This window comes from Haliotis rufescens, unplaced genomic scaffold (assembly GCF_023055435.1).
Source record: "Haliotis rufescens isolate VD_foot unplaced genomic scaffold, xgHalRufe1.0.p SCAF_20, whole genome shotgun sequence".
Taxonomy (NCBI): domain Eukaryota; kingdom Metazoa; phylum Mollusca; class Gastropoda; order Lepetellida; family Haliotidae; genus Haliotis; species Haliotis rufescens.
The window spans coordinates 4286438-4302131 of record NW_025963891.1 but is presented as its reverse complement, the minus strand read 5'-3'; the positions used below and the strand labels follow the sequence as shown (position 1 = coordinate 4302131).

Sequence of the window (15694 nt, the reverse complement as noted above, 5' to 3'; positions counted from 1 at the left end):
ACGATCATGTTCTTACACGTCATGGTAAAAAAAGATAACTTGTTATGGACAGGCAGTCACAACAGTCACGCCCTTGTCAAATACTAAGTAGCTGAACAAAATAATAATGCCCCGGCGTTAAAGTAAAAATTAATAACGAGTACTGATGTAAACAGTGGAAACGAGACGAGACACCAGAGTGTGGAGAACGTTACATATGAGGGGCTGGTGTATTACCGTTAACTGTGTGTATCTATAGGGCTTCACAGGAAATATATCTCACTGGATATCAACCGTTATGATAGTATGCCGTGGCCCTATGCGCTTGTACAATACTAAATATTCTAAAACACTGTGTGACATGTACGCGCGTACCGTACGCAGTATTCTTAAACAGTACGTGGCCCTGAGTTCCCTTACGTACTGGGTGCTTTTGAACTTCCGGGAATAGGGCGGCGTGAGTTTTTTGTAGGCGACAGAATCGTGCATTTATTTTTACGGAGAGGCTAGGGGCGAAACTTGTAAATGACTACATGTGACATATGTACACAGTTGATTGATTCGATGAGAGTTAGGTTGTATTTCTGTAATTAGGACCACGGATCCATCTGTCTCAATATCAAGGACTTGTATATAATTCACGTCTACCAGTACCTGACTCTGACCAGGGCGCCGTTGTACAAAGCGATCTTAGCGCTAAGTTGATCGTAACCTATACCTTAACATAGACTTACGACAGTCGTTGCGCTTAGGTTGTTTTGTACAACGGGACCCAGGTTTCGCGAAGCGATCTTAGTGCTATGACTACCGTAAGTGTGGTGAAAGTGCGTATATAACGACATAATCGTATCATTAAGAATGCTTTGTGGAAAGAGGACCGGGTTTCCTAAACGATCTTAGAACTAAGACCGTCATAAGTCTATGTAAAAGTGTATGTGTTACCTCATCTATAGCCGGGGGCACGGGGGGCCCAAACATCTAAGGCGCCGCGATTCGCTGTGCAGAGGTGCGTCCCTTGGGCACGCCAGAAACCTATGATTGTGGGTTCGAATCCCGGTTCGCCCCGATTATGTTTCTAGATTTGTCAGCACCATACCCGTGCTCGTGGGTGTCACCGAAGTGGTAAACGTCTGAGACCTGCATCACTTCGGGCTTTCCTCCCACATTAAGCTGACACGCCGCGATATAACTGGAATACTGTTAAAAGCGGCGTTAAACCCAACTCACTCACTCACTCATCTATAGCGCTATGATCGCTTTGTGATAGTGTTTCTGCACTGTCCTTAGTCGTGAGATCACTTTGGGGAACCTACCAAGAACCACCATGAGAAAAGTGCAGTTCCGGACAGACTTGCATTTTCCGGAGACTTCATCAAGGTTTTAACTCTTCCAGTGTTATATTCAGTGTGGTAGTGTACGCAGATAGATGCCATCTCCTCTTGCAGGTTATATATCCAGTGTCGTGAGCGGCGGCAAGGGCGGAGGAGGTAGGCGTGTGTTATAACTTCACATTGTTATTTACCCCCTGTTCACTATGTGTGTTGGCGTTTCAGTTCGGTCTCCTAGAACGTGGCCTAACATCGTCCTTCACAGTTTATAACACCATGTCCATGCACTAGAGTGGCTTATCGTTTCTTGCTCTCAGCCACTAAAGCAAGCGGCCCTGCCTACGTGTGGCTGCGTGTGTACGTGTGTACGTGTGTACGTGTGTACGTGTGCGTACTGAGGCCTACTAAGGTGATCAGTAGATCTAGGGGTGTCACTTTCAGTCCTCATAACCTCGTTTTTGCAGTCAAAAAATGTCAAGTTCTAGACAGTGAGCGTGGCGACATATACTGTACAGACGGCAGCAAACGAGATCCCAACACGCCCCCAGGTACTTGGCATGTGTGTCCTAGCTTGTAGAGGTTACGAGAGCTGGCTTCGTGTAACATAGATAGTTTCAGCAGTTGGTGTGTTCTCACATGCTTGGTGAATGTGCATGCGTTTAGTGGTGCTGCTGCTCGTGAGAGCCATGTTCTGTATCAACTGTTCAATTGTGATGCTAGACCCCATATCGACGTCAACATTGAACTTGATAAAATACATCTCCATTATTTTATTTCATGAATGCAGCCCTATTGCGTATAAAGTGTGTCCGAAACGTGTAACGTGTTCAAAAGAAGGACATTTAATGGATTAATGGTTATAATATCCCTGCGTTTTTGTTTAATGTTTAATGTCCAAGCAAAATTTGAGACGAAGTATATTGTGATTATTAGTCGAGCAGCTTTGACCAATATAGTCTACAGATACAGGACAACCAGTGACAACGCACATGTGTCAACGTGCACCTTTTTCAGTATCGTCGCATGCATAAGAAACACGCCCAACAGATAGCGATACAGGACCACGACTGTCTTCACTCATCTGTACACTCTGTTATTATACACTCAACAGATACTAAGATAGAGCCATTACTGTGTTCAAGGATCTGTACACTCTGTTATAACACACTCAACAGATACTGAGATAGATCCATTACTGTGTTCAAGGATATGTACTCTCTGTTATTACACACTCAACAGATACTGAGATAGAGCCATTACTGTGTTCAAGGATCTGTACACTCTGTTATAACACACTCAACAGATACTGAGATAGATCCATTACTGTGTTCAAGGATATGTACTCTCTGTTATTACACACTCAACAGATACTGAGATAGAGCCATTACTGTGTTCAATGATATGTACTCTCTGTTATTACACACTCAACAGATACTGAGATAGAGCCATTGCTGTTTTCAAGGATCTGTACTCTCTGTTATTACACACTCAACAGATACTGAGATAGAGCCATTGCTGTGTTCAAGGATCTGTACTCTCTGTTATTACACACTCAACAGATACTGAGATAGAGCCATTACTGTGTTCAAGGATCTGTACACTCTGTTATTACACACTCAACAGATTCTGAGATAGGGCCATTACTGTGTTCAAGGATCTGTACACTCTGCTATTACACACTCAACAGATACTGAGATAGAGCCATTACTGTGTTCAAGGATATGTACATTCTATTATTACACACTCAACAGATACTGAGAAAGGGCCATTACTGTGTTCAAAGATATGTACACTCTGTTATTACACACTCAACAGATACTGAGATAGAGCCATTACTGTGTTCAAGGATATGTACACTCTGCTATTACACACTCAACAGATACTGAGATAGAGCCATTACTGTGTTCAAGGATCTGTACATTCTATTATTACACACTCAACAGATACTAAGATACGGCCATTACTGTGTTCAAGAATCTGTACACTCTGTTATTACACACTCAACAGATACTGAGATAGGGCCATTACTGTGTTCAAGGATATGTACTCTCTGTTATTACACACTCAACAGATACTGAGATAGGGTCATTACTGTGTTCAAGGATCTGTACTCTCTGTTATTACACAATCAACAGATACTGAGATAGGGTCATTACTGTGTTCAAGGATCTGTACACTCTGTTATTACACACTCAACAGATACTGAGATAGGGCCATTACTGTGTTCAAGGATCTGTACACTTTGCTATTACACACTCAACAGATACTGAGATAGGGCCATTACTGTGTTCAAGGACCTGTACACTCTGTTATTACACACTCAACAGATACTGAGATAGAGCCATTACTGTGTTCAAGGATCTGTACATTCTATTATTACACACTCAACAGATACTAAGATACGGCCATTACTGTGTTCAAGAATCTGTACACTCTGTTATTACACACTCAACAGATACTGAGATAGAGCCATTACTGTGTTCAAGGATTTGTACACTCTGCTATTACACACTCAACAGATACTGAGATAGAGCCATTACTGTGTTCAAGGATCTGTACATTCTATTATTACACACTCAACAGATACTAAGATACGGCCATTACTGTGTTCAAGAATCTGTACACTCTGTTATTACACACTCAACAGATACTGAGATAGGGCCATTACTGTGTTCAAGGATATGTACACTCTGTTATTACACACTCAACAGATACTGAGATAGAGCCATTACTGTGTTCAAGGATATGTACACTCTGTTATTACACATTCAACAGATTCTGAGATAGAGCCATTACAGTGTTCAAGGATCTGTACACTCTGTTATTACACACTCAACAGATACGGAGATAGGGCCATTACTGTGTTCAAGGATCTGTACATTCTATTATTACACACTCAACAGATACTAAGATACGGCCATTACTGTGTTCAAGGATCTGTACGCTCTGTTATTACACACTCAACAGATACGGAGATAGGGTCATTACTGTGTCCAATGATCTGTACTCTCTGTTATTACACACTCAACAGATACTGAGATAGGGCCATTACTGTGTTCAAGAATCTGTACACTCTGTTATTACACACTCAACAGATACTGAGATAGAGCCATTACTGTGTTCAAGGATGTGTACACTCTGTTACTGTCCCCCTCAACACATACCGAGAGAAGCCCATGATTACATTTAACGATCTTTAGACTGTGCTCTTTTTACTTCGTTTGCGAATCCGCGACTGTTAACATTGAGGGGAAGATTAAATCAATATTGTATTGTATATAGCGCCGACAGTTTTCATACCAAATAAATCATTTTAAATATTTGGCATCGTTATGAATGCTGACATGAAACAATTTTCTGAGTGCATTACCAATACTTGAAGACAGAAAGTACATGTACTTACATTTTTAAAAAAACTTTGAAAGAACCAAAACCAGTGAGACCAGGTTATAAAAAATAAATTTCAAAGTCCCTTAAACACATCTATTTCTTTTATCTGTGTAGACCGACACGTAATTAGTAATATAATCTGGCTCTTATATACTGTTGTGTTTACGCAAACTACAAATACCAAAGCATGACTTTGTTCTACGATCCTTTAGCAGTATTATAACACACTCATCACATACCAAGACATGATCACATGTAATGATCTGTTTGCTCCGTGAGTACACACCCACATATACTAAGATATGACCACTGTAATTTTCAATGATACGTTTACAATGGTGTTAATACAGACAATACTATAACACGTAGAATGGCTGAACTATGATTGCGGTAAAGGCTACGGTCAGGACTATAATGGTATCTGTTCGTTATCACGGCTATGACTGAATGTGACTGTATTAAGACTAAGTCTAGGGACATTTTATTGTGACTCAGCATTCGATAAAATTATAACAGTGGTCTTTTATTGAACTGATTCAGTTGTGTCTGGTACTGATTTTAAAATCTTAATACTGGGCTAAATAAGCTGTATGCAAGTCCATCCTGGGAACTGAGATAGGCCAAACCCTTGTTGTACCCTTTGTCAATCAGTGCCTCATGTTGTTGGAGCGTCCGTTGCTGTCACAGTGCCTCATGTTGTTGGAGCGTCCGTTGTTGTCAGGGTGCCTCATGTTGTTGGAGCGTCCGTTGTTGTCAATCAGTGCCTCACGTTGTTAGAGCGTCCGTCGTTGTCAATCAGTGCCTCATGTTGTTAGAGCATCCGTTGTTGTCAATCAGTGCCTCATGTTGTTCGAGCGTCCGTTGTTGTCAATCAGTGCCTCACGTTGTTAGAGCGTCCGTTGTTGTCAATCAGTGCCTCATGTTGTTAGAGCGTCCGTTGTTGTCAATCAGTGCCTCATGTTGTTAGAGCGTCCGTTGTTGTCAATCAGTGCCTCACGTTGTTAGAGCGTCCGTTCTTGTCAATCAGTGCCTCATGTTGTTAGAGCGTCCGTTGTTGTCAATCAGTGCCTCATGTTGTTCGAGCGTCCGTTGTTGTCAATCAGTGCATCACGTTGTTAGAGCGTCCGTTGTTGTCAATCAGTGCATCATGTTGTTAGAGCGCCCGTTGTTGTCAGAACGCCTCATGTTGTTAAGCGTCCGTGGTTGTCGGGGAGCCGCATGTAAGTAGAGCGTCCGTTGTTGTCAGGGTGCCTCATGTTGTTAGAGCGTCCGTTGTTGTCAGGGTGCCTCATGTTGTTAGAGCGTCCGTTGTTGTCAATCAGTGCCTCACGTTGTTGGAGCGTCCGTTGTTGTCACAGTGCCTCATGTTGTTGGAGCGTCCGTTGTTGTCAGGGTGCCTGTTGTCAGTGTGGCTCATGTTGTCAGAATGTGTTTTGTTGTCAAAGTGTCTCTGTTTTCTGTGTTCCAAGTTTTGTTGTCTCCTGTGACCCTTTGTCCTCCTGGGTGTTTCACAGTAACTTTCCGTATTGTTTCTTTTTTTATTTTTTTATTGAGATTTACATTTCAGCCGTATGTCTCGTTACTTTCTTTCTCTCTGTGCGTGCGTGCGTGCGTGCGTGCGTGCGTGCGTGCGTGCGTGCGTGCGTGTGTAGTATACATGTTTTCTGGCTGTTGTCCCAGGAGGTTCAGTGTCGCAGTACGGATTCCGTCTACTATGTCACAGGTAGGTACGTATTGTTTGACCTGTGGTGCCGCTTTCACAACAATAGGTACGTACTAATTGTCCTATGGTGTAACAGCACTAGTCGACCTGGTTAAAGGTACGTCGTGTACAGTCATGTGACACCGTACAGTATTATCGGAAAGTACACATTTGATCCAGGAATAGCCCACGTTGCAGTATTACTTGTAGGTGATTTCTCTGCGAGATATATTCCTTGTTGATGTGCTGAAGGTAGGTGTGGATTGACCGGCTGATATAAGTATTTGTCTAATGATGAATTGTACATGTGCATGCAGTGTTCAATGGAGTTTCATTACCCTATTATAGACGCATGTCGTAATATACCCAAGGAGTGAGTGAGTGAGTGAGGTTTCACGCCGCTTTTAGCAATATTCCAGCAATATCACTGCGGGGGACACCAGAAATGGGCTTCACACATTGTACCCATGTCGGGAATCGAACCCGGGTCTTCGGCGTGACGAGCTAACGCTTTAACCACTAGGCTACCCGACCGCCCCTATACCTAAGGAAGCTGTATTGTTCTAATGGAACATTTGTATCAGAGGCGGACTCGATGCGGACTCTCTGTTGAGGGGGGCAGTCGGGTAGCCTAGTGGTTAAAGCGTTCGCCCATCACGCCGAAGACCCGGTTCGATTCCCGACATGGGTACATTGTGTGAAGCCCATTCCGCCGTGGTATTGCTAAAAGCGGCGTAAAACCATACTCACTCACTCTGTTGGGGACGGGCGTAAGCCTTGCTCCAAGGCTGTACTGAAAGAAATGTCCATGGATGTACTAATGCCATCCTCCTAACAGGAGCCTCAAGTCTAGATCTAAGAGATCCAGTACCTTATAGGGACAACAAGATGTTCTTATTATTTACATAATCTAAAAATTATGATTTAAACTAATAATTATTGCCTTAGAGACTTGTACAAGTCAAGGCGGACGTGTGCCACATAATTGAACACACGTTATTTCTTAACCATTTTAATATAAAGTTTTCAAAACCGTTGATACCGAATAAATTTAAAATTATGACTTGAATACTTATTTTTAAAAAACAAATCAGATTTGTTATTGAGCCTACGTTACCCTTGTACCCCAGTATCATCACTAAACAATGGTACCGTTATCCCCATCACTGCCGTACATTTGATAACTTCCGCCTGATGATCCTGTATGATGTTTCAGTGTTCAAGTCTACCTTGTACGGGTCGTCTCATCACGACAGCAGCACGTCCATCGTCGAGAGTGTCGGGATGTACCTGTTCGGTATCTACCACGTCGTCATCATCATCGTCCTCATCAACATGCTCATTGCTATGATGAGCCACTCCTTCGAAGACATTCAGGTAGAATATCGCATTCTCCGGGCGCATTTACCTTGAAACAGTGAGGGAGAAAATAGCGTTATAGGGATGGGGCACATGGGGATATTCGGGTAGAATATAACGTTCTGGTATTCGAATTCTTTATAAAAACTTCGTTTAGAAACTAGCGTTCTGGGGACTGGGCTCTTTAGGTAAACTTCGATTAGAAAATAGCTGACTGCCGATCGGATTCCAAACGGAAAGTTCGGGTAGAATATAGCTTCCAATCAACATTGTTCAGAACGGGTGGTCAATGCAGAGTTACGTCCCCTACTCCGATCGGCGGATCGAATCCGATTTTTTTCCTGATTTGGGTCTTTGTGGTCAGCTACATACCTTTGCTAGTGAGCTTCCACAAGCGCTAAAACGTCAACGTATGTCCTCCAACATCAAGCTGTCAGGCTGATATATAGCTAAATACCGTTAAAAGCAGCGTTAAGTCGACCCCTCGCTTCTCACACGTTCCCCTGACCGTGTTTCAGACCGACTGTGACGTGGAGTGGAAGTTTGCCCGTACGAAGCTGTGGTTGAACTACATGGACGAGGGCAGCACCCTGCCCGTCCCCTTCAACATGATCCCGACGCCCAAGTCCTTCTATTACGTGTATATATTCTTTAAAGACTTGATAAAGCATAGCAAAAATGGATTCCTAGAATATGAAAAGAATAGAAAGCAGACGTTTCTGAAGGTATGTACAGTATTCTTACTTTAGTTGTTTTACTTCTATTAAACTGGATATCATGACATAGAATTTTGTCTTAAAGCGGAATATGTTATCAGCGCGCTTCAACATACAATTCACTAAACAGAAGAACGAGCACCACCAGCTTTTAGAACACCCAGCGTGAACGATTTATGTTTGTGTATAGCCTATTTTTTCGGCATTTTCCAGCATTATTTTTAAAAAAATCGCTTAAGAATAAGATGAATAAAATAATCACAATTACATATGAATACTGTATATTTGGAATTTTTGCGAGCAGAAAGTACCGAAAACTGCGAGTGACAGCCGCAGTAGCTTTATGACGCATGTATTGTTGTAGGCAGATGCACACCGCCTCCGTGGTCTAGTGGCAGAGCGTCCGCCCGGAGAGCGGAAGGTCCGGGTTCCAACCCCGGCCGCGTCATACCAAAAGACGTTAAAAGATGGTATTTAAAAGATGGCACACACACACACACACACACACACACACACACACACACACACACACACACACACACACACACACGTGCATGCACGTCGCTATAACAGTGCAATAATCTTTCGCGCGACGTTACACCCCATTTCACCTCACCTGTAGATAGATGCTGATAGATGTCACTACTTTGCCTTCAGCAGTCGCGCTATGCACGAACATAACGGGAAACGCTGTTATTACTCGTCAGCAACAGCAGTACCATTAGGTGGAGGATGTAGATCACCCTGACAGTAGTTTCACACCAGATAACAACATCTTCAGTGCTTAAACAAGTGTGTGACAAAATCAACACACTGTTCTATTTCAAGGACAGCATGCCTACGGAGAACTGTTGGAACACTGAGATCTCTATTGTGACCTCCCCTACTGGAGAGGTGTTTCATAGGCGCTACATTGAGATACACGTGGCGCCGTGGAAACATCTACCTAGTGGGGGCAGCGATACGTCAGGGGCATCACCGGCGTCACCGGCATCACGACATACAAATAGTAGTGTATGTCCATACTGGGGGGTACGATACGTCACCGGCATCACGACATACAAATTGTAGTGTATGTCCATAGTGGGGGGTACGATACGTCACCGGCGTCACCGGCATCACGACATACAAATTGTAGTGTATGTCCATACTGGGGGGTACGATACGTCACCGGCATCACGACATACAAATTGTAGTGTATGTCCATAGTGGGGGGTACGATACGTCACCGGCGTCACCGGCATCACGACATACAAATTGTAGTGCATGTCCATACTGGGGGGTACGATACGTCACCGGCATCACGACATACAAATTGTAGTGTATGTCCATAGTGGGGGGTACGATACGTCACCGGCGTCACCGGCATCACGACATACAAATTGTAGGGTATGTCCATACTGGGGGGTACGATACGTCACCGGCATCACGACATACAAATTGTAGTGTATGTCCATAGTGGGGGGTACGATACGTCACCGGCGTCACCGGCATCACGACATACAAATTGTAGTGTATGTCCATAGTGGGGGGTACGATACGTTACCGGCGTCACGACACCATCTCGACATACAAATTGCAGTGTATGTCCATAGTGGGGGGTACGATACGTCATCGGCGTCACCGGCATCACGACATACAAATTGTAGTGTATGTCCATAGTGGGGGGTACGATACGTCACTGGCGTCACGACACCATCTCGACATAATGTTTACTGTAGAATATTTTAAGACTGTTATTGTGTACGCAGCTGTGGGATGCTGGCGAATCGAAGGTTTGACGTGATGATTTTACGACGCTTGTAAAACTTTCACTTTCGCACTCACAGAAGCGTCGAGAGACAGTGTGCAAAACGTTGGACTTAAAGCCTGATGAGACGTCGTATATAGACATCATGCACAGGCTAGTAAAGAGATACCTCTTCAAGCTGGAGAGAGCTAAAGATGAAACTGGTACGTATATAACAACTGACCTGGTGATAGCGCAGTCACAGAACACAGGAGTATTTGCTGGGGTGGGGGTGGGGGTGGGGTGGGGGTGGTGGTCGGGGGGGATGTAACGGGGTCATGTCTATAAAAAAAAGAGTGTGATGTAGGGAACGAACGAACAAGATCCTGGTGTCTTCTGTAATCTATGTCTTTGAGAGAGACGAATGCCATTCTTGCTCACATGATATTTTCTGTCAATCGGCTAATTCTATTTAAAAAATCGACATTTCTCATCCTTCTCATATTTTAAACGGGCCAGAAAATAGTGATGCAGGATGTGTATATGTCAGACCACCGGCATGTAAAATGTGTTATTTTATGCTTTTGACTTGTATGGCATTACAGTTCGAGAGAAATGTAGTTTTTAAAAATAGAATTAGCAGATTGACAGAAAATATGTTTAAAGAATGTATTGGTTAAAGTTAAGTCAGTTAGTCAAAGATTTCATTAAACCGAAAACAACTTTATTATCATGCATACAACACATTAGCTAAATGTTTACACAAAACGATCTTGAATACATAACACATAAATATTTATAATAATCCATTTTTCATATTTCGACAACGTACTAACATTCTTGTCTAAATTAAACGTTAAATAACGTTCTTCATAAAACTCCTTCAACACGTCAATACGTTGCGACCAAATATCGCAGCAGACACAAACACACCATCTGCAAACGGAAGAGGAACTAACTGTGCAGGTTTCAGGGTGGGGTTGGATTTCTGGTACCCACAGGCTAATCACAAGCCAATTCTTTGTTATTTGGTACTATAATCGTAAGAATAGAAAATAATAAAGGACTTCATGCACGCCCATGTTGTAAACCGAGTGAATCTAGCTGACTCCTTGACAATATTATAAAATTTTACACATGATTTGACACTATTAAAAACAGATTTTCTATGATTTAATGCTCCAAATATAACCCCTCTGGTTCTTAGAATGTTCCAAACATTTGTCCTGTTGAAGAAATTAAAGCCTTCGAAACATTTAAAACACATCTATCAATGTCCCTCGCGTTTTTATAAGGGATTGCAGAAGAACTAAAATATTGTCCATACTATACCCTTGAGCTTTAACTTTCTTCATGAGCATAAAACCAAAACGTCAAATTGTATATTTAGTTAACTGAACATACTTGTAATAGATATTGCTCTGTAGTTAGAACCACATCCCTTGTCTATCGGTACAGTGAAACCAATGCGTCATAATTCATGAACATAGGAGCTATCAAACAAAACATTAAACAAATCCCAATGTAAGGAAGTAAAACGTCTTGTACAGCTACGCTATAATGTGATCAGAACCGGCACTTTAGATGATGTTAAATCTACAATGGCTGCTGATATGTCATCTCTTGTAATAGGAAAGACAAGAATAACACTGCTTGTATACTAGTACTCTAATACACCATCCATAATCTGACCACCATTACCAAGGTCAACATAATTCCTACCTTAACTTGAAATACATCATTCATGTTTCCTACCAAATTTCCATAGATATATTCTCACTAGATCATCGGTTCTTATTGCTACATGAGCATAAACATTGCATTCCGTCTAACGTAACGATGGCGTGTTGGCATCGATGACTTCTGCATCCTTTAATGTTTTTATCTGTAATGCCTTGTGCCTTGTAATGAACTGCAGCCTTGAAAGACATGGGCAACATCAGAGCGGAGGAGGTGGAGTTCATAGAAGCCCCAGACGTTCCCCCGCCACCAATACCTAGCGACACACCCAGCCGGATACCCTTCGCCACGCCCCCTATACCAGAGGAGGAAGGGGAGGATAACTCTAAAGCTGACGGTGAGAGGTCTACGTGGACGCCGCTCCTGCCCAGCGTGAAAATATTCAGCGGTGTCACATCTATTCGTGTGTTTGTTTGTTTGTTGTTTAACGTCGCACTCAGCAGTATTCCAGCTGTATGACGTCGGTCTGTAAATAATCGAGTCTGGACCAGACAATCTAATAATTGACATCATGAGCAGCAATCCACGCAATTGGGATACGATGACATGTATCAACCAAGTCAGCAAGCCTGACCACCCGATCCCGTTAGTCGCCTCTTATGACATGCGTGGGTTGCTGCAATTCAATCTTAACTAGTCGTCGGAGTCAAGCCGATATTTACCCGCTGATATATAGCTTGTTTGCACTTGGGTATATAAGCCTATAGCTCCTAAGAAAATTGCATATACCTTCAACCATACAGTCACCGTCGACAGTGCCATATATGTTCAATGAAGTAGCCATCGTCTACAGCGTGGTAATATTCAGTCAGGTAGTCACCGTCGTATCTGTATCACCGAGGACATTGTCGTGTATGTTCAATTAATTAGTCACCGTCGACAGTGGCGTGTGTGTTCAAGTAGTCACCGTCAACAGTGTCGCATCTCTTCAAACAGTCACCGTCGGCATTATCGTAACTGCTAACGTAGCAACTGCCGTCTCTGTTGCAGGTCGGGCCTCCGCCCTGTCAAAGAGGAAGGCCAGTAACCGGAGCCATCACACCCGGCGAACGTCCATGGCCAACGTTCCCATGACAACCACCCTGGCTATCCCCCAGCTGGACGCCATCCAGAGGTCCCAGAAGCTCCTTGACGTGCGGCTCCAGCACCTGCAGGCCAACAGCAAGGAGAACAACCGTCTCCAGGACGACGTGGAGTTCATACGCAAGTTGATGACGGAGAACCAAAAAGCTTTGTGTAATGTGGTGCAGGCGTTGGCCAACATTCAGGGGGAAATTGTCAACTTGGCTCAGTGCCTAAAGCCAGCACCGAGGCCTCAGTCAAACGCCATTCCTAACGCCCATGGGCAGACTAACGCAGTGTCGTCCAATCGTGCTTCCAGGAAGAGATCCGGTCCTGAGGAGGACGATACCAAGGTCTGACGGTGAGACGAAGTGGAGGACCTCGTGTTCCTGATGTGGAGGTGTACTGGAAGGCGATGTGTATGTTTGAGTGGCACTCACGGTCACTTAGTCATCTCGCCTTCCCCTGTGTATAGCTACCGCGTGTATAGGACTCTCTACCTGGAGTACTCCAGGCACACAAGCAACATGTCGATATTTATGCTGTCGTGAGATTAAGGGCGCCAAGACGTTGAGTTCTGTAGTGCGGGCACTACACATCCCCGGGCACATGTCGTCACTCGTCACGGTGTCCAGTTGGGCACATGACGTCACAATGTTCCTGCGCGGGCACATGACGTCATATTGTTCCTGCGCGGGCACATGACGTCACAGTTTCCCAGCACACGTGGTCATGGTGCCCGTGTGGTGAACGTTAACAATGTCTTTACGGGGGACAGCTTCAGTAGTGAATTCTCGGCATCTCCTGTCGCCTGCAGCTCCTGTAAGGTATCGCTACACACATAATCGGCCTTGACCTTCAACGAATGTGTCCGGACGTTGTGGTGTCGGGATTCCTCGAGCAGCGTTGTTACTGAGAATGGCAGGGATATTGTACCGTACCGGGTGGTCGACCACGACCATGGAGATATATATATACATGCTGACGGCACCAATAGGATTTATTTTTTTCTTTCTAGTTCTTCGTGTGATGTCATTGTGCATGTAATTGTTTGCTGCTCTGAGCGCCCAGTGTGAGCGGCCACCCAGATAGCCACCCTTTCTTAGATTTACATTAATGTGCGTTGTCGGTATCATAATGAACGAAACCTTTATTTTAGCTTTGCTGTTCCCGTACATGTATTTGTATTAAGTGTGTTTACCGTTAGCGTGAAGGTGTGGTCCGTTGTGTTTGACCCGCAGCAAAGTCACGCAGTTGTATTTTCCACGTTTCCAGTGTTTTAACATTTGCGGGCCCTCATTCGGGGAGGGATAATGCGAGCTTATCATGGCTTTTAATTCCGTTAGATGATAGCCTCGGTATGAGATTCTCAGCATGCAGCTCTGAAGGGCGCTTTATAACTTCCTCACGACATCTCCCTCTAGGCTCCATGCCACGTTCAGTTTTTCAGGCTGGATATGCAATATTGATGTTTAAAGGATAGGTAGATAACTTCGATTTTTATTTGTGTGTGGTTACGTAGACTGATTGCGGATTTGAATATAGCCACAAAATGTTTTAACCTGCATTGTGTTCGATACATACTCGCGCCAGACCATTCTGAAAAACGACGTATTGTGAGATTAGCATTCCAAGTGAAAAGAGCTCTAACTTTCACACTTGCTTGGTTTTGCACAATATAACAATAAAGCTAGGCAGAACACATCTCGCTATGACGGGTTAGATTCAATAATAATCCAAACCCAACTATGTATTCATCACAACGGTGTGATTGTTTTAACGCTCTCGTCAGCTGAAGTCATGACAGGTGTTAATACCAATCTGGGATAGTGTGCTCCGAGCGAGCCTCGTACCGTTGTAAGAGTCCACCCTCCTCTGTACAGCCAGATATCTGAATCGTGTGTATATCCATATACACAAACAAGAGTATAGCTACATACACAAACTGGGGGCATAGCTATATACACCAAAGCTGTGTATAGCCGTATAACAAAGTGTGTGTATAGCCGTATAACCAAGTGTGTGTACACTAAGCGTGAGTATAACCAGTACACAAACTGTCAGTATAGTGATATACACCTACTGTGGGCATAGAGATATACACCCGGTTTCAGTATAGCTATATACACCTACTGTGGGTGTAGAGATATCACCAGCTGTCAGTATAGTGATATACACCTACTGTGGGCATAGAGATATACACCCGGTTTCAGTATAGCTATATACACCTACTGTGGGCATACATATATACACAAACTGTCAGCAAAGCTATATACACCTATTGTGGGCATAGAGATATACACCCGGTTTCAGTATAGCTATATACACCTACTGTGGGCATACATATCTACACAAACTGTCAGCAAAGCTATATACACCTATTGTGGGCATAGATATATACACCATGTGTGTATGTATATGCAGTGACAGTGTGTTTAGTCATAATCATGAACTGTGTGTATAGCCACACGCATGACTCCGGCGCATGTCATGATATTTGACCTACTTGTATAGCTATATCATGAACAACTGTTGATGTATATAGTATCATAGGCTTTGATGCATACAGATACAGTGTGAGTAGCGCCATACAGAAGCGTGATACAGAAGGGTTGTGAAGTCAGGGACACGATACTAGAAGAACCACGTCCAATTTGTTCCAGTCCAGATATTATCCTACACCGCAGCC

At 43.6% G+C, this 15694-nt stretch overlaps 1 protein-coding gene across 1 annotated transcript in view; it reads left to right on the top strand.

Moving 5' to 3' along the window:
• Positions 1–13700, top strand: part of LOC124142693 (short transient receptor potential channel 3-like) — a 116159-nt gene extending 102459 nt beyond the window's left edge. The window contains exons 10-15 of the mRNA XM_048400985.1: positions 1749–1855; positions 7616–7776; positions 8277–8483; positions 10304–10427; positions 12122–12280; positions 12934–13700. Of these exons, the coding sequence (XP_048256942.1) occupies positions 1749–1855; positions 7616–7776; positions 8277–8483; positions 10304–10427; positions 12122–12280; positions 12934–13364 (1189 nt within the window). The 3' untranslated portion in view covers positions 13365–13700. The remainder of the gene's footprint in view (positions 1–1748; positions 1856–7615; positions 7777–8276; positions 8484–10303; positions 10428–12121; positions 12281–12933) is intronic.
• Positions 13701–15694: the final 1994 nt, after the last annotated feature.